A 27,266-nucleotide genomic window follows, 5' to 3' on the forward strand; every position below is an offset into this window, starting at 1 on the left:
GACCAATGTGTGCACTAGAGAGGCAAAAGAGTGGTGCAATCAAAACTTACTATTTTTGGCACAGTTGTCCAAAAATAGCACAGAACACCAGTTTGGCATGCAGGAGGCCAAATTCAGGTCAGAAGAGAGAGAAAATTAGTTGCAACTTTCCTAGACAAGATGTGTGGCCACAGCCTATTCCCAAACTTTGGCGAGATTTTTCGAGCGAAGAAAAAACGAGTGAAACCTACTAAAAGAGGCATGCATATGCATCATCACCATCATTGAATTTGATGCCTCTTAGCCGTCTTATAAATTATTGAATGTTTAGGGGGTGTTTATCACACGTGCTCTAGTTCTTAGCAGTTTTTAAAATTACATTAACATGATTAAAACCTCTAAAACAAGAGCACCCATGCCGGGAACAACACCAATGCGTCCAGAGTGCCCTAAATCCCACAAATGACTTTTGAATCACCAAAATCAGACTTTGAGATGAGGGAGAAAGGACATTTTGAGGAAAATTTTTTTGCCTAGATCAGGCCGCGCCACCACGGCCTGATCTAGGCAAATTGCCTAAAAATGTCATTTCTCCCTCATCTAAAGTACAATTTTGGTCATTCAAAAGTCGTTTGGGGGGTTTTGGGGCACTCCAGATGCATTGGAGATGTCAAAATCTCCAAATTCTACATCAAAACTTTTGGGAGGTTTGGGCCACTCAGAATGCATTGGTGTGGCCTGATATATGCAAAAAAAATTGCCCAAAACTGCATCAACATTAACATCATCATAATGTTTCCTTACCATTTAAAAGCAATTACATTCAATTCCTCCTAAACATCATCAAAACATATAGCATTTCATGGCATTTCTGAGAAAGTTTTTTGTAGGCTAGAACATGTTGTGGGAATTTTTTTCCTAACATGGAGCACAAATTTTTGGATATTTTGACATTACTAATGCATCTAAAGTGTCCCAAAACCCCCAAATCGACTTTTGAATCACCAAAATCGGACTATGCAGTAATGTCATTTTGGTGGGTTTTGCTCGGTTTCTTCTTCGCTCGGAGTTCAGGGGAACTCATGGCCAGGGCGACTAGTTTCTGGCTAAGTTTTTGGTCTTTTGCCTTTGTTGGTGACCTCCATGAGGCAGGGTGATCTCTTTGGAGACTGTGTTTGCTACCAGAAGCTGAGTAGGAAGTGCTGCGAGTTCTCTTCAGGCTGCTTTTGCTGTTTTCTGGGCTCCAGGAGGGCTGTGAACTCTTCTATAGGCTGATTTCACTGATTTTTGGGCTCTAGGAGAAAAGGCGACCCATCTTGCTGCTTCCCGGATTGCAGACAGGCTGCAGGAAGAGGGGCGACCTGTTTTTTGGCTGATTTCTGTCAGCTACTGCTGAGTTAGGGCCTTTTCCAATGGCCAAGGTGACTACAAAGAGGGGTGACCTGTCTTGGAAGGGTTTCTCTTGGCTGATTGTGCCAAAAATTTGGCTGTCTTTGGCTTTCTGCAACTGTTTAGCCGTGTTTGGCTGGCTGAGCACTTGGTTGTGCAGTTGCAATAAGCAGACAGATAGTTTATGCCTTTGGGTTCTGTTCCACGCTTGGTCGGAAGGAAGAGTGCATGATTCCCTAGTGATTGGATGCATATCCATCGTATAAAGTTGAGCAGGAATTGCACGGTGTGCAGGATATTGGAAGTCTCTGTGGGCAGTGGTTTGCCTGTGGTGCGCTTTCAGGAGACCTTCTAATTATCCTCTTGGCTTTATATGAATATTAAAGAAATACCACAAGGGGGGGCTAGTGTTTGGGGCGAATCGGTGTCTTTGTTTCTGAGTAGGAGCGCTCTAGCTCCCTGTGATTTAATTTGTGGTGATTGATAATTTGATTATTTACTGTGTATGCTGTGGTTAAAGTGGATCTTACCACCCATTGGTTAGTGACGGCTTGTTTCAGGCTTTTCTTCCTAAATTGTAGGCTTTAGGCGCCTTTTTAGTCTTGTGGGCCCTCTTTTTAAATAGGCGCCCCCTTGTCCTTGCTTTAGAGCCTTGAGGGACCTAGTTTTTGTGTTTTCTCCCCAATCTTGGGTCCTTTTTGCACTCTCTTGGGTCCTACACATTGCACAAACAAATTCCCACACTTTAACCCATTAGAGGTTAGCAAAATGCATGCATTCCTAGTTCTTGGACTAATCCTAGTCCCTTGTGGGCGTCTCCACAGTTCTCTTTTACCAATGCAAAGCAAAAGTAAAACAATAAAACTAATTCTTGGTTAACCAAATTCAAAATTCTTTGACAGCTACAGCCAGGAGAGACTTTTTTCAGAGTTTGGAGAGGATCTCCTTTCTTCTCCGAGTCTCCTTCAAGGTTGAGGTGGCATTATCAGCTTCCACCTTGGATTTTTGTTCACTCTTTTTGAGCCGGTTTTTTTCTCATGCATGACATGATGTACTCCCGCATTAGAGCTTGCTCTTGCGGTTCTCATTCATACTTTATGAAAAAAAACATTCTTTGACCGAAGTCAATTTCTAATAAAGATTATATTTTATTTCTTGAGAGAAGTACCAAATGGTGACAGTTGTCACCAACCCTGATAGCTCTTGGGAAGCTTACTAACCAAAAGTATAGCCAATGGATTGTTCTCCACCTTGTAAATGAGAATCTTCATCTTCACAAGTCATGAGCCCATCATCATGGTGAACAACTAATTCTGGAGCATGATGATTTCCCCTGTATTTTTTTCATGATAGAGATTCTTAAAGATCTCACATGCCTCGTGTGCTCTCTCCACCAGCTAGACATGGGGTATCACCGCATTCACAGCAATCATTTTGATTATCATGGTTGTGCAACTGCATCCTTTAGCTAGACATATAACATCCCTAGCTCAGCCCTGATCCAAGGCACACAGCCAACCCTAGATGCTGGTGTGGGTCCCATGTGGCTGCCCATAATCCAATGCAACAAGGAGATCCCTGTATTGCCCATCATCCATGTGGCAGCCAGGTTGTTGCCCACACGGCAACCCCAGTCCATCCCCCTTTTCTACATATGCCGTATGTCAACCTCCCCCATGTCCTCATTTAGAGGCTTACACGCGTATAGGTGTCTAGTCTAATCCAATAGGAGGACCAAGAGAATCAATGATAGATCAGCTCAAATTACTAACAATTAAAAGCTAAAGATTTGTTTTGTGCAATGAATTGTTCTTTTCATATTACAAAACAATATTGTCTGAGGTTGTGTACACCATCATTTTCTTCAATTGTGATTCGCACTTAATTTTGTCTCTCTGTGCCATTTCCCTTTACTTTGCTTATGTTATGGATTCCAAATGCCTTAGACCATGTTCCTCGTTTCCATGCAGAAGTTATAAGATTATTTGACAGGACTTCTCCAGAATTTGCAAATCAGACAGCATATTTTTATAAACCAACACTAGATATCCTAGAACATGGAGCGAAAATTGGACTATAAGGTTGCTGTACTTAATTGGATACATCTTCTGTTTCATGTATCTATAATTCACAAAGCATCAATGATCAGCATCAGACATCTCGAGAGCATAAACATCATCTAGCTTTATTTTTCCCTATAATCTTATTCTAGAAGGCCATGGATTTTTCTATTGCTTTTCATTCACGTCCCTTTCTCATGAGAAAACAATGGCACATATAAACTGATTTGAAAGAACAGGGTTATGTATCAAAGTCCAGTCATTTTTCCCTATAATCTTATTCTAAAAGGCCATGGATTTTTCTATTGCTTTTCATTCACGTCCCTTTCTCATGAGGAAGAAATGGCACATATAAACTGATTTGAAAGAACAGGGTTGTGTATCAAAGTCCAGTCTCCAGCACAAACTTTTGAAGCCAAATAAAATGACAACAGAAACCTAAGAATCCATACCCATTCAATGAGAGAAAAGCGTGACCCCACTTGAACTTGCTTAGCAATTTCATAGATGTCACCTCTTCACCACTGAGATTTCAATCAAAAAATACGTAAAAAACTTTTTACATAGATCAATATCAGTACGGCTTCAATGAAAACATATTATGCACAAATCACCTTGCCTGATAACAGATTTGAACTTCATAGAAGATTGAATCTCTAACCAATGAATATTAATCACTTGCACTTCCTAGGTACATCATTCAAACCATAGAAAAGAAAGAAAGAAAGGTTTATTGATATCTATGAAAAGCCAAAAAACCCTATGAGACCAAGCAGCCCAAATCCATCATGAGAAATACACCCCAATGGAGGGGAACTAGAGGTGTCTAGCACATCTCCAAAGAAAAAATATACTATTGATGAATTGATACACACGAAAGCTCATAGTGAATAATACAGACTCAAAGAGAGCCCTCTATAAGTCAGGAATAAGTCCTATCATGTCATGTCATGGCCTGTCCAATTCTAAGTGCATGATCTCAGCTCTAGGTGGGCCCAAATAGGATCCCATATAGAGTCCTATTGTCTTTGAAACATATCAGAGATCTGTCACTGGCGCACCTAACTCCTCTCTGTAGGGCATACTCGGGGGCCATGTGATGTTGCCTGACGTCGCGACACTGCAATGATAGTACCCGAATGGATCGGGTGCTCACATGCCCAAATCCAACCTCCTGTTAACCTAACCTTATGAAAGTCGGGGTCACGGTCACGGTCATGGTGTCTCCGATCAGCTCTTCTCCCGTGATGAAGAAGTTGGTGATCTCGTGCTATCTCGGCCGTAGGGGACGAGCATTTTCTGAGCGAAATCTTCCGAGCGTCCGAGCGAAGGAAAAAGAAAGCTTCCAACTATGCATAAATATGGCAAAAATCGATCAGAAGAAAACATAGTTTCACTTAGAAATATGCAAAGTATTATAGCAATGCCTATTTTATACAAAAATCTTTAGGTGAATCTGTAGGAATGGTGAGAGCATAATGGGATGGCTTTTGAAGAAACCCACATGTAGAGTAGACTTCTCTATGAAAATTCCCTTATGATCCTTCTTACAACTTTTACTTAATAGGGGGTGACATTGAAAACCCTCTCTCAACCTATCTTCATGAAAGAGTTTCTTCAAAGAAAACTCATTGAAGCAAGCCATCCAGGTAGTTTCGCCAGCGAAACCCCTTTGAAGCAAGTCTCCCAAGGTAGTTTCGCTGGCGAAACTACCTTGGACAGCACTTTTAAAAGTGACATAACTTTCATATCCAATGTCCAAATATAGTCATTCAACCACTCAAATTGATCGGAACACCCCATTTGAGCACATCTATGGAGTTATATTTTGGAAAATCTTTCATATATAGTATTAAATATTACATGTATTTTATGAGAGTGATATATAAGCCCAAGTTAATACTTATTTATAGTAATTTAAACTTCTTTAGAAACATGTCCATAAATATGCTATAAAAACACTAAAAAGATATTGCCATATGATATAAATGTGTTAATAAGTAATTATATATGCATAGTATTATTACATTGAGAGTGATTATGAGGAATGTTTCTTAAAGGAATCAACACTTTTTTAAGGTAATAACAGGGGTACAAAGAGATGTCTCTAAATAAGAAAATTATGTTGTGTAAAAATGAATGAGTGACTAGTCTGTATATTTTTATGATAAAGGGATCTAGTTCTAGTGAAAATAAAAGTGTAAAAACCATGTTTCCTAAAGAAAAACATTTTTAAAAATCTCTTGAAAAACACGCTCGGATAAACCTGCTCATAGGTTTTTGCTCGTAAAATTGACGCATCCCTCGGCCGTATAGCGTAGTATGTCTCATGATCCTGGACCTCAGTCAAGTAACCCCGTGTACAAAGAGTGCATCACACCTCTAATCTGGATAGTCAATGAGTCGATTCATGTCAATAACCCCCTAGTGAAAAGGCAATGGTATCTCCCTTGGATGTTATAGTATAACGAGCACAATCAAGCAGGCATGTCCTCAGTCTCTACCTCCTATATGTCGCATATGGTGCAGAGCCTTAGAAATCTATGATCTGTGCCCTGCCTTGATTTAGAGTCTGTGATATGTCCTCACCTGGCCCATGGCAATCTGTATTGCATGGATTTGAGTATCCCAGTGCTTGGATAAAGCTGTCATCATCCGAATGAAGGAAATGCTCTCTGTATTAGAAGGCCATCCTCGTCACATGTGGGTGCTGGGGGGATGTCCATGTCCTATGGATGTAAACCTGCTATAGGTCGCCGCTAATGATCTGATGGATCTCCTGCTATGTCAAGCACATCTAGCGAGTACTAGTATGGTGGTAGGTGGTCAAGAAACTTGCCCTGGAACAATCAAAACCATCTGGATACTTGTGCATACCAACACCTTTCATCTCCCTTAGTTGCAAGCTATATAGATTATGAAAGGGCTCTCCATGGCAGTCTTTGCTGACGTGCATCTATCCAGCCAAATTGTTTGACCCGATTTAGGTAGGTGATAATCTAAATGATGTATCTATGTGTAGGAGTCTCGCTGCAAACTCTGCTAGCCCATCCACTCATCCTCCCTCAAGTCTATGGCCCAAAAGGCCCCTGCATAGAATTGCAGCTGGTCTAGCTAGAGAGTCAAAGAGAAGGGATTTCGTGTTCACATGTTGGAAGTGCGCCCAGAGGCATTGACTCTCTCGTCTAGACAAGGAAGCATGCCCTCTGGCCAGTTGAAACCGTGTTTGCCAGTTTCATGGTAACTTAGGGCCTATAAGTGTGCACCCTAAGTATACATATGATCTAATTGTGTCAACTGTCTCTCTTGCAAGTGTGAAGGCCTCGCGTTGAAGCTGAGCCTCATTAATGCTGAAGCTCATACCTTTGTTTTACCTAGGTTGACCTTCATATCTCGGCGCCCCCAAAAGTCTTGCAAGGCTCTCAGGGGACTCTGCAGACCCTCTAATGTGCCTGATATCAGCATTACATCGTCTGCACAAAGCAAGATGGGTACGATGCAATGTGCAAAAGTCGACCCCTGTAATGAAGGGGCCATTTAGAGGACCTTTAGAGGCCTCTTAGGTGGGAAATGTAGAGGGACTATATAAGTCCCCATCCACCCCTATTTGTGTACTTTTTTGGATGTGACATCTAATCCTATCTGCTCCCACCTCCTTCCTCCTACGTGCTGCCTACACTCTCTCTCCCAATCTTTCACTATCTCTCTTCCCCTCACTCCTTCTCTCTCTCTTCCTCTCCCTCCCCCCTTTCCCCCCTATCTCTCTCTCTCCTCTTTCCTCTCCCCTCTCCTCTTCCCCCTTTATTGCCATCTCCGACGCTTCACCAATTCAGCCGTGGCCTCCTTCATTGCATTGGTATTAGAGATCTGATCTGGCACCATTCATCCTTCATCCTAGATACGGGAGGTGATGGCGCCAACGACTCAACGTACTACAGCCAGTGCTTGCAGTTCAACCTGCGTTCAATAATCATTAAACCTTGAACGTCGTCAAAACAGAGCTAGCAGGCGCTTCATTAGAGTAGCTGACCATAATTTGGCCACCTCGAATCTGCTACCCTTAGACCTTAGACCCAAATAGCCCATCAGCTGGCATCCACAACATCCTATTAGGCAGCATCCCCTCAGCCGGCATCCCCTCAGCTCATCGCCTTCCCTTCGCTGCCCGCCTTAGTCGCCTTCCATCCGATGCCCGTCCCTGAGTCCGTGAATCCTCGTCCCGTGAGCCCATCCTGCCATCTGCCGTCGCTGTGAGCCATTATCACCCGAGCCCATCAACACCGTGAGCCAATCCCGTCGTTGCCACACCGCACCCCCGCGGCCGTCCGTTGATTTTTGGCGCCGCTGCCTCAACCCAAGTTCAGTGGTTAGGTTAGGTTAGGTTAATTGCTTGCTAGATGGGCGCAAAAAAGTTGCAATGGGATCAAACTGGATGGCTTTCTGTTCCGAAAATTCCCACCGGTCCAGTTAGGTTAACCTAACTAAGGTTCAGTTAGTAGGTTAGGTTCGGTTAGACTAAGTCAGTGTACTATTTGTCATAGAGGTCTTAGGTTAGTGTTGTCCTAACAGTCCTAGGTGACGTAGGGGCACACCCCCCCCCCCCCCAAAAGAAAAAAAGAGGGCAAAAAGTCAACTTTTCCAGCCTCTTTTAAGGGCCTCTCACAGCCTGTTTGGAGTCATTTCAACTCTATTTTGAAGCCTCTTCATCGATTGTCATCTTGAGCTTCGCCATCGGACCGTTTAGTTGTTCTACACACTATATTAGGTACTCATTACAGCAGGGTTTTGCTGTCTATTTCTCCGAGTCCCTTTCATTGCCTGCATTTGAGCTTCTCTCTCTGGGACAGCCACCATGCCACCCAAGCGTGCCCCTCGGGATACAATGCATGATAGTGATGAGGCTGCTTAGCATGAGCAATTGCCTTCCACAGCCGGTGCATCCACTGGTGGCACGGAGATTCCTACAACTCAGCCTCTCTTTCCCGCATCTCGAGAAGCGTTGGCATTGCAGACACAGTTTTTGGATACCTTGCTTCTATGCTCCAAGGTGCTTTCCGCCAAACGGGACACGAGTTCAGCCAGTAGCTTACCACGGCCATGGCTATGTAGGATATGGCTCTTGCCCAAATGGGACAGCAGCTCGAGCAACAAATTGGTCAGGCTATGCAGGACAAGTGCACAAGCAGCCCGCACCCAAGCAAAGGGACCACTCAGATAGTCAAGATGTGCTTTCTACTCCACGCAAGGATTTTATGGCAGATGCCCACCGTGCCTACGAGTATCAGTCTTCTGGACCGTTGCATGAACCCTAGTATGGTGATTATTTGGACTTGGATGATGCATTCTCTATGCCGCAAAGCACCTTCTTGCAGGATGTCAGGCCATCCATGCAGGCCAAGCCATCTCTTTTGGGTTGACCCGTCTGAATGCATCCGGTTAGTGCTCATTTCACCGCACCAGCGAGTGTGCCTGGAGCTAGTTTTGGTTTATTTGGCAGCCCACACCCCGGGGATAGAGGTATTTACAGCAGTGGGTACATTGCTCACACCTAGCACTGCTTACCATCCTAAGACTGATGGACAGTCGGAAAGGGTGAACAAATGGGTGGAGGAATATTTGAGGCACTTTTGTCATGACACTCAGAAGTATTGGGATAAATGGTTGGCACTTGCTGAATTTTGCTACAATAGTACCAAGCATCTCTCCCTTGGCATGAGCCCGTTTGAGGCAATGTACAGATGCAAGGTAAGAATGCCTTCTTCAATTGCTGACATGGCTGTGAAAAATCAGCAAGCTCCGAATGACTTGGAGAGGATGGATGCCCTTCTACAGTAAAAACGAATATGCAGGGTGCCCAAGCCAAGCAGAAGAAATATGTGGATGAACGCAGGATATATTTGTCTTTTAAAGAGGGAGATTATGTGCATTTGCGTCTCCGTAAGAACCGTTATGCCTCGCTGAAAGGTAATACCAACACAAAGCTTGCTCATAGGTAATACAGTCATTACAGGATCATCCGCAAGGTTGGAAAGGTAGCATATCAGTTGGAGCTACCCAGTACCTCCAAGATCCATGATGTTTTCCATGTGTCTTTGCTGAAACCACATGTGGGACAACATGTCCATGTTCTTCCTGAGTTGCCACCTGTGGATGAGCAGGGCCACATCCTCTATGGTCCAGAGTGCATTGTGGGTTTTAGAGACCATGTACTCCACAACAAGGTCTACATAGAGTATTTTATCAAGTGGCGGGGACTCCCTAAGGATGAAAATTCATGGCAGCCAGAAAGCATTGTCCAGGACCACCCCTATCTCCTACCGGACTGATTAGTAGTTGCTGTTTGTTGCACTCTTTTTGGATAGCCATGCTGTAAAATTTTGAGGGAAAAATTCTATGAAGGGATGGCTGTAATGAAGGGGAAAAAGGGGCCCTTTAGAGGACCTTTTGAGGCCTCTTAGGTGGGAAATGTGGAGGGAACTATATAAGTCACCATCCATACCTATTTGTGTACTTTAATGGATGTGACAGCTAATCCTATCTACTCCCACCTCCTTCCTCCTATGTGCTGCCTACACTCTCTCTCCTAATATCTCTCTCTGTCTCTTCCCCTCACCCCTTCTCTCTCTCTTCCTCTCCCTCCCCCCTTTTCCCCCCTATCTCTCTATCTCTGCTTTTCCTCCACCCTTACGGTGATTTGTATCAGGTTTTCTTTCAGTCTCATAGACCCATCGGTCTTCCGAAGACAATAATAAAATTTCTTTCTTTCTTTCTTTCTTTCTCCCCTCTCCTCTTCCCCCTTTCCTGCCATCTCTGGCGCTTCATCAATTCAGCCCCGTCCTCCTTCATTGCAACCCCCAACCTCCCAATGTGTCTACAAAGGAGGTTAGCTCGTCTATGTATAGACCAAAGAGTGTTGGGGAGAGGGGCATCGCTGCTTCACCCCGATGGTATGGCTCACCTCCTTGGATACTCCCTCTGTGGTGTGCACTCTACCAATAATCGTCTCATATAAGGCCATGACTACCCATATAACATCGTGTCCATATCCAAGGCTCAAACGCGTGCTATGAGTCGAGTTGGAGGTACAAAATCGAAGGCCTTTGGAAAATCCACAAAGAACAGTATACCCTCTATTTTTGGAAGTATGCCTCCTCTATAATGGCTCGTAAGGTAAAGATGTGGTCCAGTGTGGAGTGATCCCGTCTGCCCTGCCACTTGCACGCCTGGTCTCTCAGTGTGCTAGCTGATGTGTATCTCCAAGGCCGATCCTAATTAAAGTTGGTCAGATGTTGTCTATACATTAGGGAGGAAGGGCTTCTATGTGGGTGTGCCCGCCTAGAGAGAAGTGTAGTTATTGTTCCTTTCTCATTGTATTTTTGCAGAACAATTGGGGTTTAGCTAGGGCACACTACCAGGGTAAAAGCTAGACGAAGGGCTGCACAATGGCTTGGGTTAGGGCTGGCTTAGAGGCTGGTAAGGGCCAAATTTGGCCAACCTATGCAAGCCTGGTTGAGACCAGAAAGGACCTTGACCAGGGTCGGGTTAAATGACCTAACCAAGGTCGAATTAACCCGACCCGACAAGTACAGGTTAAAAACTAGACCTGGTTGGGTCATTCGGCTAGATCAACAGGTCAGTCAGCCAGTCTGCTGCTAATTTCCCCCCCTGTATATAGGGTCACTTTGCCCTTGTATTCTATAGATTATAGACACAGTTTTCAGCCTAGTGTTGGTATTTTTTGAGGTGCAATTCTACCTCAGATTTCAGTCAACCAGAGGTGCAGTTCAGCCCTGGGGTCGTGTTCATTCATTGAAGTTTTTCTCAGCGTTCCTGTACTTTCCAAAGCAGTATCATCTCTCTCTAGCCGTGTTTCTGTTGTCTATCTATTCGCAGATCTGTTCTCTCTTTTTATTCACATAAAGTTTTATTTTTTTTCATGAAGAAGACTTCTATTAAGTATGAAAGAAACTCGCGTGACCAAGCTCGAAGCGAAAATACATCATGTTGGGCATGAGGAAAATAAATAATCTAGAGGAGTAAATAAAAACTCAGAAAGAGCTGGAAAGAAACCAAGGTTGAGGCTGAAAATGCCACCTCAACCCTGTTGTAGTCTCTGAGAAAAAGGGGGAGCCCCTCCATTCCGTAAGGAATATAACCATCCTGGCAGAGGCTACCCGAGAGGATCCCTTCATGCTTGCCCTACTGGCCAGCAAGGTGTGAATGGTATCAGCCCAAATACTGGCCAAGGTGTGGGAAGGGTGGACCTGAGATCCCTTTAAGGCCTATGTGCATCTGGCCCTCCAAATCTGCCAAGCCGTAATACTAGCCAATATCTCCCAAGACGAGTCCACATCAGCATGTACTCGTCTATGGTAGGAGATAGGCACATCCTCCAGAGAGCAAGGCTCGATTAGGTGTCGTCGAATGGAGATGGCCTAGGAAGCATCCTGCCACTCATAGAAGATCTGAGGTCCTAACAAAGAGAGCCAAGCCACTGATTCCCAAGTCATGAAGAAACAAGGAGGAACAAAAGTACTGAGGACCCTAGCAGCCCCTATCTATATCACTCTCGCATGCCTGCAGTCCCATAAGCAATGATGAACCGACTCCTCCGTAGACGAGAAACTTGGACAAGTGGAGTCTGCCTCAAACCTGGACATTCACCTGTTCAATGCAATCCCTCCATGAATATAAAGCCAAAAAAATAAAGTGATCTTTCTATTTCTTTGGGATTTCTAGAGTCTCCCCAAAAGACTTTCTGCATATCTGCAGAAACTGATAACTCTCCCAATGAGGGGCTCTGGAAGAGATCCAACCTCTACAACTGATCTAGAACCTCTTGGCATTACCGACTATGTAATCAAAGAAAGGGAGACTCTTCTCTGTGTTCCCTGCAACAATCCATTCCCACTCTCCGGCATCCCACCGGTGATACTTTATAGGGACTCCTCCATAGAGACACAACCTCCATGAGCCCGAGATAGAAAGTCAATGGCTCATATCTATATGCCAAGCAGAGTCCTTGCCCTGTTCCACATAGCCTATGGTCCTGACAGCTGAAAAGGCATGTCCAAAAGGATATCATCTAAAGAAATAGACAGCTTGCCACCTGACTTTACATCATCAAAGACCAAGGCATCCTCCTGTGCTCCCAAAAAAGCAACGAATGACCTGAAAAGGAATACCTGTCCTCGAAAAAGCCCCCATCCACTGTGAACAAACTACAGTCCTGTCATCTGTATCCACCCAATCACGGGTAAGGCTGCATCTATCTGAAGTATCCTCCCTGCACTATCTGAGGTGATTGACCAATTGCTTTCCAAGAACCTACTGAGGCGGCAGGGCCTCTCTCCCACCTAGGCCGTTGCATATAATGAGACAAACCAAGCTGCCTACCATGCTCATCAAGTATACTGTCATTCCGCATGATAGGCTGCCTATCAATCTCTTTGAGAGAGGAGGGAGGAACTCTCCGAAGGGTATTTCTGAAGCTGGCGCAAGCTTTCAGAATAGCGACCATAAGTGGGGAGAAAGGAGATCTGAGGCGGGCTGAAGTGAAAAATCCATCTAGTGATGTCCATCCAGTCTCCACCTAAGGAGGGCTGCACATCTGGATGCAATGAATTTAAAAAAAATTACATGGCTCACCCCCATGCGTAAGACCTCTAGCCACAAATTTGCAAAGCAAGGCCTTATACTGCAAATCTGGGTCTATGATGTTGAGACCCCCCTCCTGCGTGGGAAGGATGAAGGTCTCCCACGCACCCGTGCCAATAGTGTCTACTGTGCCATCTAGCCCAATCCATTAAAAAATTCCTTATATGCCTTATGATCTGAGTGATGCAATCCCTGGAGCTACACCAACAAGAGCAAACATACCAAGCCGTGGCCAGTAAAACCTGGTTAACAACCACCACCCTCGATGCAAGGTCCAACCTGGCTGAACTCTTAAAAAGGAGTTTCCTCCTAATGCTCTCCAACTGCTGCGAAGAGGAGATACCCATACCGACTTGGCATCGTAGGTGTCTAACTCACACACCCTTAGAGTCCAAGTGAAATCCAAGTCAACCCCCCAGTCTGGAGTGTCATCATCATTGATCCAAAAGCCATTGGACTTGCACCAATTAATGTGAGCACCTGCTAGCTCACAACTAACGAGGTCCTCTTCCTATTTGAGCGGTAGTCTAAGCCCAAGAATGTCAGTTCAAGATCTAAGAAAAATGCTCATAGCCTCAGCCACAAAAAGGAAAATAAAAAGGGGCAAGAGGGCATCCCCGACAGACTGATCTTGACATCTGAAATCTGTCTCCCCTAGTCCCCCCGATAAGCACCTAGCTATGGACTGATCTGTACAGGCTAAAACCCCTCTGATCCATGCATCCGAAAATACAAAATGATGAAGGGTGCCCTCCAAGAAATCCCAATCTACCCTGTCATAGGCTTTTTTTAAGTCCAGGAGAAGAATGGCTAGTTTTTGTCCGCCTAGATGGCCCACTCAAAAGCTTCCCAAAAAGAGAATATATTATCAAAAATGCTTCTGCCATGAACAAATCACGTCTACGTATCATGGATAAGATCTAGAGGTATGGGATGAAAACGCAAGCTGATTGCTTTCACCAGGATTTTATAGTAAGTGCCCAATAAAGTGATAGATCTCCATTGTGACACTAAATTTATACACCCCCCTTTTGGGATTAGATGTATGAGACCCTCTGTAAGTGAGTCAGGCATCTCACCAGAGTCCCAAACACCTTGCAGGGTTGAGGTGGTGTGATCCCCAATCATATTCATAAAGGTCTAGAAAAAAGAGGGTATAAGCCCGTCTGAACCTGGGCACTTCCCCTTATGGAGGGTAAGAAGCATAGACTTGAACTCAATGTTGGTGAAAGATGCATCAAGAGAGGCTCTTATATCTGGTTTCACCAACATAAGAATACACTACCATATGACCTGTCTGGCATCATCTATAGCCTCGCTACTAGGATCTGCTGAGAGAAGAAAGACATCAAAATCTGTAGCTATGCGCATGACGACATCTGGATCTGACTGCAAAACTCCATCTAAGTCAATAAGCTGAGAAACACTCTCTACTATGCCTGGGGTCCATGAGTAGAGAAGAAATGCTTGTTGACTCTATCTCCCATCTGGATCCAGAAGGACTCTTGTGCATGAAAGGCATACTCTGCTCTCTAATCCAACAAAATCTGTTGATGAGCAGCAAGACGCTCCTGAATCCAAACATCATGGGGCCTCTTCTACTCTTCCCTCTACAAGGCTGCCAACTGCTCGCGAACACCAACCTCTCGTCTAAGAATCTCACGTCTTCTGGTACCAACAACCACATGGTAAAAGTCACTAATATTGGAGAGGGCTGTTGCCATATGTAAAGGGAAGGGCACTCCACCTTGAATGTGAGAAACCCAGATCTGCAAAGCTACCTCCATGGAAGGTAGGGACTTGACCAGAGCGAAATGAGAACCAAGAGGTGCCATGGATGTTGAGGCTAGACTGGGGAGGAAACCAGGGTTGTGCATAAGAGGTGGCATAGCACTTTGACCGGTTTATTGTGTCAAGTCGAATGCTGACGCGGTGGCCAACCCAATAGATGATGTTGATGAAGACATAATTGCGAGAGGGGAGAAGATGTTGTCTTGAACTATATGAGCTTCGGATGAAGCCTCATCCTTATTGCCTTCTTCCTTCACTTGTTCACCCCTTTGCACTTCTTCTTCTCCTTTAGAGTCCCGATCTAACCACCATGGATCTTGCCAGTCCAAGTCAATGAGAGCTTCGATAAACTTGGCAACCGCACCAATGGCTTCACTTTGTGCTCGTCTGGAGGACTTCTCCAACTTCCGTCACATGTAATGCTTCTTATACCATGTTTGATCTGCAGGGAGCCTTCTCTCCACTCTTCTCAAGTACCTTCTTGTTCCCTCACTCGCTCCCTCAAGAGTGTCAGAACTACTCATCATAAAATCTCTGCTAAGGCCCTAAAACACGTCTATACTCTTTGCTACTCAACACCAGCAGTGTCCCACTGTGATCGCCATAAGCTATGTGAGGTGTGGTCCAATCACTTTCGGAGATGTTACCGAAGGCCAAGGGCCACTAGTGTGAGAGTCGAGAAATGCGTGGACCTATGACACGATAGTACAGAGTGCAAGGATTGCGCTTGTGGGTGCTTGAATTGATGTGAATCGGAACAGGAAAGGAAAGAACGCCCTCTAAGTGAAGACTAGGAAGGAGAACTCTGGGAAATGACTAGGAGAGAACAATGATCATAACTGACAATGGTAAGCATAGAGGAGACTCTGCGAATGAAAGCATATCATAGAGTGAAATGAAACCAAGTACACCAGTCCACCTTGGAGATAGAGCAATACAACAATGCAATAGGTGAGCTCGTAGCTCCAACCTCTCTCTCTCTCTCTCTTCTCTATTCCTCCCAAAAATCCCATACATTGAAAGAATGAATAAATGGCTCTTGAACTCCTCATGATCTTCCCTCTTCACTCTCACCTCTCCCTAGCTGGAAATCTCCCATCCTTTCTCCTATTGGCTATCCCTTGCACCTTAGCCATGCACCGCTCCGTCTCTTTATGTCTTATGTGACTACCAACTTCTCCCCAGTTGGATCGTCGTAACTGCTCCATGTGCACCACCTGTCTCTGACAAGGAGCTTCATTGCATGAGATGAAGACATGTAACTACTCCATGTGCACCGCCCTGTGCGCCACCTGTATCTCTGACAAGGGGCTTCACTGCATAAGAACTGACCGTGAAGTGGACTAGGTGAGATAACATCCTTGTGAGATGATCCACCAAGCTACCAAATTGACGATGTGACCATGTCCATAGCCTTGACCAAGTCGACCATGTGACCATGTCCACCCCGTCTAAGCGGGTCGAACATGTATTCGCATCTCTCCTCTCTCTTTCTGTTTGCATTTTCCACTACGCTTTGATAGATCCATATACCTTGGCCATCAAAGGCCAGCCATAATGGTCTTGTAGTTCCTTGCCACCATGGGATCCCCTGCTTTGTGAATGTATATGATGATGTTTATTGTCTTAGAAGTAAGAAGGGCTATGCAAAAAGCTGTTAGTAGGCTTTCCTGATCCTTGACTTTGCCATTTTGAAGCTTCTTAATGGCCTCCTCTAGGCGGGATGTGGTGAAGGGCATGGAAGTGGTTGGACAGGGGATGTCCTCTAAATCATGTATGGGCAGATTGGAACATGGTAGAGTGTGTTCACGTATACTTTCCACAGACAGGGATCCTTAATAGGACAAGGTGAACGCTTATCTAATAGCTTCATCCAAAACTTTTTGGCATTATTATTATATGGGATGGTTAGGAGTTCAGATGTCTAGGCCCCATGAGGACAATTTAAGTTCATGAGAGAGAGAAAGAAAAAAAGAAACTTTATCTTTATTAACGTCTTTGAAAGACCGAAGGGTTTACAAGACTGAAAAAAAACAAATACAACAAAAGCTAATGGGTGGGCTGCTGAAGCACGCATCCACATCCAAGGCTGATGTCTAAGACAAGTAATAAATAGAGAGATACGCTGCACTGCTGCAAAGAGTACACAAGTGCAAAGAATTGAAAGGTGTTGAAATATTAAGGCAGTGGTCAATCTTAGGCATTCCCATGGGCTTCGACATGTCCATGAAGGAGCGGTGGGATTGGGTTTTAAACAGATTCAGCTCCAAACTCGAGAAGTGGAGAGGGTTGGAGACAGATGGTTCTTAATCAATGCCTGTACCCTATTACTACAGGGCTGGATAAACTGATCTCCAAGTGCAGGTCCTTTCTTTGGGGTGGCTCAAACAGGATTGCAAAAGTCAGATGGAGCTTATGTTCTAGACCTAAGAGTGAAGGAGGCCTGGGGGTAGTGGACATCAAGCAAGCGGCAGTGAAGCTTGCTACAATGTGGATAATCAAAGTTCTCCAAAGTCCTGATCTTGATCGAGTGATGCTGTTAGCCAGGAACTTCAAATACGTCAGAGTCAAGGGGTGGAAAAGATACCCAATCCTATCTGTAGTTTTTTGCCTGGCACCTTGTTCTACAAAGGGAAGCCCCTTGTGGAAATCCTTATGGACTGCTCTTGAGTCAATTAAGGCACAGCTGAAGTTTACCAAGAAAGGCTCTTTTATGCGTCTTGATTCCATTTTGACCTCTTCAATTCACAGAAACGCTGTCCTAAGCAACGAAGACTTCCTCAGAGCTTGTCTACTTTCTAACAAGGGTCTACAATCGTGGGGACAGCTGTGGAGCAGTGATAACTTCAGATGGAAAACTATGCTTGAAATCAGAAGGGAATTCAGTTACGAACCATGATGCACTATTTGTAATTAATAGAATAATCTCTTTGGGAAGGGAACATACAGTGGAAGGGGGGCGCGGTAAACTACGCTTTAGAGTTTAGTTGGATCCTTTCCTCTCACTTGCTTCCTGTGCCCACTCCGTATGAGGATATAGGAGACATGATCCCGATCCTGAACGCTAGATGGAATACCTCTCACTCCTCTCATTGCTGGAAGCAGAGGTTTTTTACATTTGGTCAAAATCTATCCCCGAGAAGATGTCAACGCTGCTCTGGCTTATCATGCATAAAGCGGTGTGGACCAACTTAAGGGGACTGAGGATTGGAAAAGGGGATGGCAAATGTTGACGTTGTCCTGGGTCCCAAGAAGATGTCTTCAAACACTTCGTGGCATGCCCATCTACCATAAAAGTCTGGAAAAAGGTACAAATACAGCTAGGAGAGCCAGTGAATTGGAAAGTCATACTGTTTGGGGATGTAGCAAAAGTCAAACACTTCACTCAGCACTTGTTCATGCACACGCCTTGTGGTTTATTTGGATTTCTAGAAATCAATTTCAGTTCAACACGAATGTTACTAATGCAAAACATTTTTTTGCTGATTGGGTAGCAAGCCTCCCAGATCTATGACAATGACACGGGAACAGTTCTTTTCGGAGATACGTGATCATGAACAGGAGCACCTCAAGTCGTTCAATGAAGAATATCAGTTCAAAGGAACCATCTACTACAAGTCTGAGTCAGACTCATAATGATCGTTGCTACTTACCTTGTTGTCAAACTTTGGAAAAGCCTTACTGCATTTAAAACTGTATTTTTGGAAAGGATTGTATATCTTCTGAATTGTATATAATATAAACACTTTTTTCCTCATAAATACTAAGCTGCTGAAATCTCTTCATAATAACCTGCTAAATAAGCTTAAACATATTCTCAACAAGCTGGTCAATATTAAAACAATTCTCTCACCCAAATGTTTCATTGAACTAGGTAGACCTTGGTTATAGATGATTTTGCGATGGAGAGCTTCTTAATCTATAGAAACTATAGATCATCAATCTCTTTTTCCACTCTTCTATTTCAGCCCTATTCATCCTATAAGACGCTCTACATGGAGGAGAAAATCTTTTATTCTCTATCCATACTTTATAATGAATATATATACTCTCTATCTAGTTCACACATCCATACACCAGTGTTGGCTGAATGGCTAGCATTTACTCGTGGTTCAAAGTTCACCTCAGATCACCCGGATGAGGAGGTAGAAGCCTCACCCTCTTGCTTGGATGCTTTGCCTTTCCCTTTTACAAAATTGGTCTTGGCAATTTCGGCTCATAGAGTAGGACATTTATGCCATGGATGCCCTAGCTTATGTTTCTTACATCCAAAACATTTACCCTCCTTAATCAGCTTTTTCTTGTCATCGTCAATCATGGAAGGAAATGGTATCCATCTAGGACGTGATTGGCTGTTAGCATTTTGTACAATAGCTTTCTCCTTTCCTTTGTTGAAGGGTTTATGAAGATTCAATTTCCTCTCAGCAATCTCATCCAATTTAGTAGTGTGGTTGGGTTGAACATTTCAACCTCATACCTCACTTTCGGGCTTAGGGCTGCTAAATACTTCTTCCTTCTATCATCCTCAATCTTCTGAGGTAACTCTAAAGAGAGTTTCCAAAATCTAGTTATAAATTCAGCGTTACTCTCGTTATCGAATTGCCTGAACCTTTCCCAAGGGAAGGTCAATTCTTCTTCATGTCTCCGAGGCATGAAAGTGGCCTTAAGCTACTCTACAAACTTGGACCATTGAAGAATAGGCTCTTTTCCCATTTGTAATAAGGACCACCACATCAAAGCATCCTTCTGTAGATGTAATGTGGCAAGAGCAAGCTTCTCATGATCGGTCTTATCTTGATGGGACAAATATAGCTCAAATTAGCAAATCCAATTAAGAATTTTATCCGCCTCTCTTGCTCCTTATATTTTAAGAATTCTATTCTCTCTCGGGGTTGGAATTTGGCTCTCTTCAAGGCGGTACCTAAATCTTCATCCCCTCTTAGTCCCAAATTTTGTTATAATGCACTACTCAAGAAACCAACTTATCAACGGGAGACTCCTCTCTCCCTCTTGCACTTGGATTATAATCCATGTGTATCGGATTTTGAGTTAAAGGCGTAAACTCATCGCCTTGCTCTTGGACTCGTTTCTTCCTTCATTTCTAGAGGAAGACTCCCTATCAAGCGCAACACATGCTTGTCCACGTCATGCAAAGTGAAATCTCAAGATACCTAGAGAACGTGAGAGAAAGGATGAAAAGAGGAGAGCGTAAATGCAGTTAGCAACTTTCTCCTCGAAAAAACGAGCAAATGTGCTGTGGTGGAAAAGGGAAATAGGCTGCTGAAAATCAGATCCAAGGCTAACTCCTTGAATAAGGGAAGGAAATCGATAGTTGAGAGTGGATTGTAGAGGGCAAAAGCCTTGTGAAAGCTAACAAGATCAAGCTAGCTTGGTAAATGTTGAAGAGAGGTACGTTAGCTAGAAAATTGGATGAAATAGCTGAAATAGGGAAGGTGCGAATGAAAAGAAGGTGGCCAGCAATACATGCAGGGGTCGCATGTATGGAAAACTTGCTTTAGGTATTAGGAAAGGAAAGTAAAACTACCACTACTTATGGATGGTCTAGAACATGCATGCAACTACACCTAACGCTGTGCCAGAAAACACAAATTGCTGTAGCACAATTGACAATGCAAAGGACAGCACATGGCAGTTTGTCAGCAAGCAAATCAGCCGTACAACCTCACCTGCAGGACAAAAACCATAACTGAGTTCATGTCTGTCTACCTTCAACCAGCGAATTTCTACCCTAACACTTCAAAACGAAATCCACAATCTGACATTCCTTGAAAGCTAAACAACGATTTCACACGCCAGAAGAAGCACATGCGAGCTCAACTCCTGCTGTGAATTCGCAGTAAAATCAAACTCAAACTTCCCATCCTTAGTCTACAAAAAACAGAAAACAAAATCACAATCCTCAAGCACGTATAGGAAGCAAGCAAACAAATTGAAGCAAGCAGATAGAGTAGCCTTTGATACCAAAATGAAACACCCCTTACAGGTTAGCCACAGCTAACCTAGGGGTTCCTACAATCCTCTATCCACGAGCTACCTGCAACACCACCAGATATCAGTACACAGAGACCAAGGCACACATGGTGTAGGCTAGTGCCTCACAACCCAACCATATCCATAAGAGTAACCTCTTCGTCGGCGGTTGATAGTCTCTTAAGGAGAGGGAGCAAGTGTTGGGAAATGATCTTGCTTCCATTGAGAGACTAAGTAAAAGTACGCCAGATAAGCAGAATACTCTTATCATTCTTCTATAACCAGACAAGCAGGTGCAGCAAGGAGACAGGATGCCTCCAGTTTTCACAGCCCACAAGGCATAGGTCGGCCAAGGAGTCCACCCCTGGGTAAAACATCTATAATAAGATTCAAACCCATGACCTTGTATTTCCCACACGTGAGCTCTACCACTAAGCTATAGAGTAGTATAGCACCTCTAATGATAACCATAATATTATAAATGGTCCCTCCTCCCCCTTTCCCACGTCCCTTCTCTTTAAAGCCCCCTTCATAAGTGGTCCCTCCCCCCCCCTCTCCAATCTCACGTGGCTGCCTCTTAAATGCCCTTACCCTCCATTATTCTTTAATTGAAACTCCTCCCCTCCCCCCTTTGTCCCTTAGTTCAATCATGGCCTTGCCCTCTTCCTTTTCACCCTTTTTCTTTTCTCCAGAACTAATTAATAGGAATTTCCTTTTTTTCAACATCATGGGGACATACTCAATAATAAGGATGCATGCACAAATGTAGAGAATGTACCAGATATACAATGCTCCAGCTAGAGCTTCAACACATGAAAGTTCGCAAGGACGGCCATAATTAACAGGATTCGCCGCCACCAGCCAAGGCACTGCAGATATTCTGCAATGTATGAGCATCTTCGCATCTTAAGGGAGTCTCACAGTTTTTAACATATGCCGACTGCTTTTGAAGGACGCCTAGATTGAAATTGTGTCTATATTCCTTGCTGCAGGTTGATTGATTTAATAAGTAGCGAAAAACATTTCTATAACTTTGTTAAACGGAATGGAAAAAGCTAGCTTCACCACTGTGCATGCATCTCCTACCACTTGTGTGCATCTTTATATGTAACTAGCACTATCCAGGATATTTCAAAATTTGTCAGGACAACATTTACTGTGATGAATCTTCTAGTTCCCCCTTACTTGTTCCTCTGTTCATATTCTCTACATAAAAAGGAAGGCAAAAAGACTCCATACATAATCGGGGCGCTCCACAGCGAAGTGTCTGAAAGGGAACATCACTGAGCCTTGCCCAAGAGCAGTCTATGACAGCTAAACCTTTCTCCTTCACCAGCTGCCTATCTTCTTTTGACACACACTTCTTGCCCATGGGACTGCCAAATCACAGGGTGATAATCATATCCAACAGAGAAATTCAAACGGGAGCAGTTTAATGACAGTTGAAATAGTACAATATGCAGAGCGAATATCTTTTTCTCCTTTCGCTTCAAACCATGTCCCAGTCACCTAATAAAAATTGGGCTTCATTGACTTTTTGATAAGAATAAGACCTATTTAACAGTAGGCCAAAATGAAACCTTGAAGTACAGGACAAGTCAATTAATCCGAATCTCTAACAAGTATGTAACAAGATGAGCCATGCCATTCTATATCAAAAAGTGCTGATTGCAAAAGAAGCTTTCTGATCCATGGACATGTAAAAGAAGTGGGCCAAGCCTTGCAGAAATGTGCACAACGTACAAAGGTTCTCTAAAAAAGTGTAATATGGAAAGTATGTGTGGTATGATTGTGCTAATCAAATGCACTGTCCAATGAATGAAGTGCAGGTATAACAGGCTTCGCATATAGAAATGCATTTGTTAGTTTAAACATGAAAATGGAGTATATTCTGATCGGCTCAAGTGGCATTATTGGTCCTACACATTATGAGACTGAAACTATCTAAGTTCCTGCTCTCATGTTTGAATCATGTCAATGGGCTTTAACATATATTTTAAAAAAAATCAAAGTCTCATTGTAAGGCCTGGGAGTTCGCTGTTTTCTGGGTATACCAATAAGCATGTGATAATTTGCAAATTCCGCAAAAAAGAAATATCAAAGCAAAGCCTAAGGGCCGCTATGTGACCAAAAATCATGTTAAAGAGGACCTGGAATCTGGATTCAACAAGACAGGTTGTCACCAAAGAAGTGGATACCTGAGGACAACGCCTCCAAATCGTTGTTGAGTACGTAATTCCTGCCAGTGCAGATATAAATTCAGTCCCAAAACCAGAACATCAACATTTAAAGATGCCTTATGAACCAAATGCATTTACAAAATAGAAAGTGTTACCATACCTCTATCACTATCATTATCAATTAACAAACAGATATAATATTCCTGAACAAATAGCAAACAAAGTATTCGTATGCACAACACTACAGAATGGCCTTGCAAATGGTACTACTACATTTTAAGGTAAGGCCGTTAGTATGAACTTGGTGAGTCACAAATTAAAATTGTGTAAGACTTGAATTCAATCCAAGAGTGCACTGTGAGAATGAGTTCAGTTACAAAGCTCTCAAGTATTCAATATGTAATTGTGGAGCTAAGTGCATAAATTGAATCTTTCTACACAAACTAAGTGCAGAAAATGAAAATATCTTTTAGTCCAAACATAACACTACTGTAAGAATGAGCATCTTCCTGAGCACAGCACCAGGTTGGGTTGTAAACCGAGCACATTTGATATTTTTTGTAGTCTTCATTGATATCCTCTCTCTTTGTACTTTGAAACAATACAATACAATAACCTCAAACGAAAATAGTTTTAAACAAAAGGCTTCTCCTTCAAAGAAGATACTAACCTTTACAAACCCAAGCCGCACAAGTTTACGCCCTGTACATCGTTTTATGTTGCAGTGACCAAAATCCTGTCAAAAGACTTTCCAGGTCATCTTCACATGCCAGTGTGTATGAAAAAATTGGTGTTGCTATTTAAGGCTTTACGTGAGTTTGTAGATCATCATGATTATGTACATGTCCAAAAATTTTAAAAGCTTTAAAACTTCGAGGGATAGGAAAACTACATGGTTGGGAAAAGAAAGCAGGCAGATTGATGCAAATTAGGGATAGAGTATATGCCACCCTGCTGACATTGTTAGACATGGCCCTTCGACTTTCAATGTGAATTGCCTCCTTTGCATAAAGCTGCATGAATTTTAGATCACAAGAAGCCACTGTGCCAAAATTATCAGATATGACTCTAGACATTCAACAGAAAATGCAGCTTGCATTGCAGATTATCACTATAGAGATCTAAGATTGTAATATGAACTGGTCATGCTCACATTCATCCAATGACAAAATCTACTGTTCCCAATGTCCACAAAGAAAGAATTTGGAACACCATCCATGTGTGATTCGCCACTTGAGGTCCTATCTGCTAAGCATGGTTCCCTCTCTCAAAAATGCACCCCATTTTAGTGATGACCGACTGTTACCGATTGAAACTAAAATCTCCTGGTGCAAACCTGGAGTAAATTGAGCATTAGAAGCATCTTACCCACATTGCCAAATTGAACTCAATCTTCTGCGCTTCTCCATCCTCTGCATTCTCTGTGCAAACGTTGCAGGAAGACTGAGCACAATATGTAACCAAGCAGCAACAATGTAAAGAGCGTGATTACCAACTCAAATTACTCAAGTGTCACCTGGAACTGGAGGAAAACTAGCTCCTGGTTGTTCATTATGCTCCACGTCCCTGTGTTTATGTTTCAAAGAGTGTGATGTAGATAGCAACTACTCAGCTAGTCAAAAGATTCAATATTCTATTTTCCCAGCGTCACCAACCCCCATGTGAGCAATCATGCAAAAAGGCACAGAAGTATAAGTTGAACCGTGAGACAGAAACACAAGAACGTAAGCTCAAAGCTGATAGCCTGCAAAAGCGGTGCAAACTTCACACGTGTCAAAAAAGTATTGCCACTCTCAAAAAGGGAGGTTAGTAATCCGATAAACGAGGAACAATATCCCCTCTTTATAGTCTAGGGCGTGGGATGTTGCTTGCTCCATGGCTGACCCAGAGACCAGTTATACCTGACCAAAAGCCCACCTAGGTAACTTGGTTGGCTAGGGAACCCACCTATTCGGCCCAAAGTGGCCCTAGAGATGGACCTAACCCTCCAAAAACAATGGGCACAATCCTAACTACTAAGGCCCGTGACTCTCCTCATATGGGACCTTACAGGTGGGCATACTAAGACATCATACACAAGGTGGGGCGTTGACTTCTCCAACGCCCCCTCTAAATGGCATACTATGGAGCGTCATTGAGGTCCAATGCTTGCACAGGAAGGTACACATGCTAAATTTTCCTAATTGCCTTCCTCAGTCTTGGTGCAGTTATATGTGGTAAAGACATATAAGCTTTGATGTCTTTGCTTTGGACCTTATCGCAAACAAAGTGGTGGTGCTTCATTCAAGCATGGAACATTGAATTCTTTGCGTTTAACAATGAGGCATCATTATGCGAGGAAAAAATAGAGCCTTTCTCTATTTTGTTTGAAAGAGAATTCCTCAAATCATGGACATCACACACATAGTTCAAAGAAATGTTCCAATATTCAAAAACATGAAACGTTCCAAAAAAACAGGCTGAGTTTCAAAAAATTCTGTTTGTGTTTTTTTGAGTCTTAAAAATGCAAATTTTATGCCCTGCATTCACAAAGTATGCTGAAACTATGCAAAACAAGCTTTAAAATCACAAAATGAAGTCTTACAATGCCTATAATGCCCAATGATTTTGTGGGGACGAGCATTTTTTGAGCGAAATCTTCCGAGCGTCTAAGCGAAGGAAAAAAAAAGCTTCCAACTATGCATAAATATGGCAAAAATCGATTAGAAGAAAACGTAGTTTCACTTAGAAATATGCAAAGTATTATAGCAATGCCTATTTTATACAAAAATCTTTAGGTGAATCTATAGGAATGGTGAGAGCATAATGGGATGGCTTTTGAAGAAACCCACATATAGAGTAGACTTCTCTATGAAAATTCCCTTATGATCCTTCTTACAACTTTTACTTAATAGGGGGTGACATTGAAAACCCTCTCTCAACCTATCTTCATGAAAGAGTTTCTTCAAAGAAAACTCATTGAAGCAAGCCATCCAGGTAGTTTCGCCAGCGAAACCCCTTTGAAGTAAGTCTCCCAAGGTAGTTTCGCTGGCGAAACTACCTTGGACAGCACTTTTAAAAGTGACATAACTTTCATATCCAATGTCCAAATATAGTCATTCAACCACTCAAATTGATCGGAACACCCCATTTGAGCACATCTATGGAGTTATATTTTGGAAAATCTTTCATATATAGTATTAAATATTACATGTATTTTATGAGAGTGATATATAAGCCCAAGTTAATACTTATTTATAGTAATTTAAACTTCTTTAGAAACATGTCCATTAATATGCTATAAAAACACTAAAAAGATATTGCCATATGATATAAATGTGTTAATAAGTAATTATATATGCATAGTATTATTACATTGAGAGTGACTATGAGGAATGTTTTTTAAAGGAATCAACACTTTTTTAAGGTAATAACAGGAATACAAAGGGATGTCTCTAAATAAGAAAATTATGTTGTGTAAAAATGAATGAGTGACTAGTCTGTATATTTTTATGATAAAGGGATCTAGTTCTAGTGAAAATAAAAGTGTAAAAACCATGTTTCCTAAAGAAAAACATTTTTAAAAATCTCTTGAAAAACACGCTCGGATAAACCTGCTCATAGGTTTTTGCTCGTAAAATTGACGCATCCTGATTTTGTGAGCACTCTAAACTCTAAGGTGTTACTAGTTAGTAGTTACAGAAATCTAGAGACAGAGTGTGTGAGCTTTGAGCTTACAAAATCAGTTATATAGAAACTAGAATCTAGATTACAAAGTTTAAATTCCCTGCAGTCAACTCAATATCATCCAATTGGTCCTCCCTCCTTCATAGAGGATGGAAAATGTCTGCTAATGCATGGATAGCCTATGGAACCATGTCCATCTTCTTCTCCAACGAAGTTGAAATCTCTTCTGGTCTGCAATGTGCATGGGGAGATTGGCAAAAATTCAGGATTCCTGAATTTTTATTTACCTTGCTTCATCCAACCATGTGCACCCTTTCAATGCCTCTCCAACCTCCCCCATGAACTCATACACGAGTCTAATAGTGCATCCTCCTCTATCAACAAGTCAAAGGCTAGTAAAAGGGGCTGCACACTCCCCACAATCTGCTCAGCTGCATGGCAAAAGTCACCGTCAAACACAATGTCCTCGAAGGCAGATGTCTTTAATTTGTTGGCCTTATCCCACCTCAACCATTCCTCACTGACACCATGCGCCATAAGTTAGGCTTCACAT

At 42.9% G+C, this 27,266-nt stretch overlaps 1 protein-coding gene across 3 annotated transcripts in view; it reads right to left on the reverse strand.

Annotated features, from left to right (window-relative positions):
• Positions 1-27,266, reverse strand: part of LOC147893889 (RNase L inhibitor protein-like protein) — a 68,164-nt gene that overhangs the window by 34,371 nt on the left and 6,527 nt on the right. For 2 of the 3 annotated variants that reach the window (XM_087386125.1, XM_087386123.1), the window contains exons 2-8: positions 24,564-24,613; positions 24,416-24,468; positions 23,718-23,783; positions 23,066-23,106; positions 22,107-22,243; positions 21,646-21,736; positions 3,881-3,952 (exon numbers count right to left, since the gene is read on the reverse strand). In XM_087386125.1, coding sequence (XP_087242251.1) covers positions 3,881-3,952; positions 21,646-21,736; positions 22,107-22,243; positions 23,066-23,106; positions 23,718-23,783; positions 24,416-24,468; positions 24,564-24,613 — 510 coding nt within the window. The remainder of the gene's footprint in view (positions 1-3,880; positions 3,953-21,645; positions 21,737-22,106; positions 22,244-23,065; positions 23,107-23,717; positions 23,784-24,415; positions 24,469-24,563; positions 24,614-27,266) is intronic. The other variant, XM_087386124.1, reaches the window with a different exon arrangement.

This window comes from Dipteris shenzhenensis, chromosome 15, assembly GCF_047967505.1.
Source record: "Dipteris shenzhenensis isolate YYH24624 ecotype China chromosome 15, Dip_SZ_1.0, whole genome shotgun sequence".
Taxonomy (NCBI): domain Eukaryota; kingdom Viridiplantae; phylum Streptophyta; class Polypodiopsida; order Gleicheniales; family Dipteridaceae; genus Dipteris; species Dipteris shenzhenensis.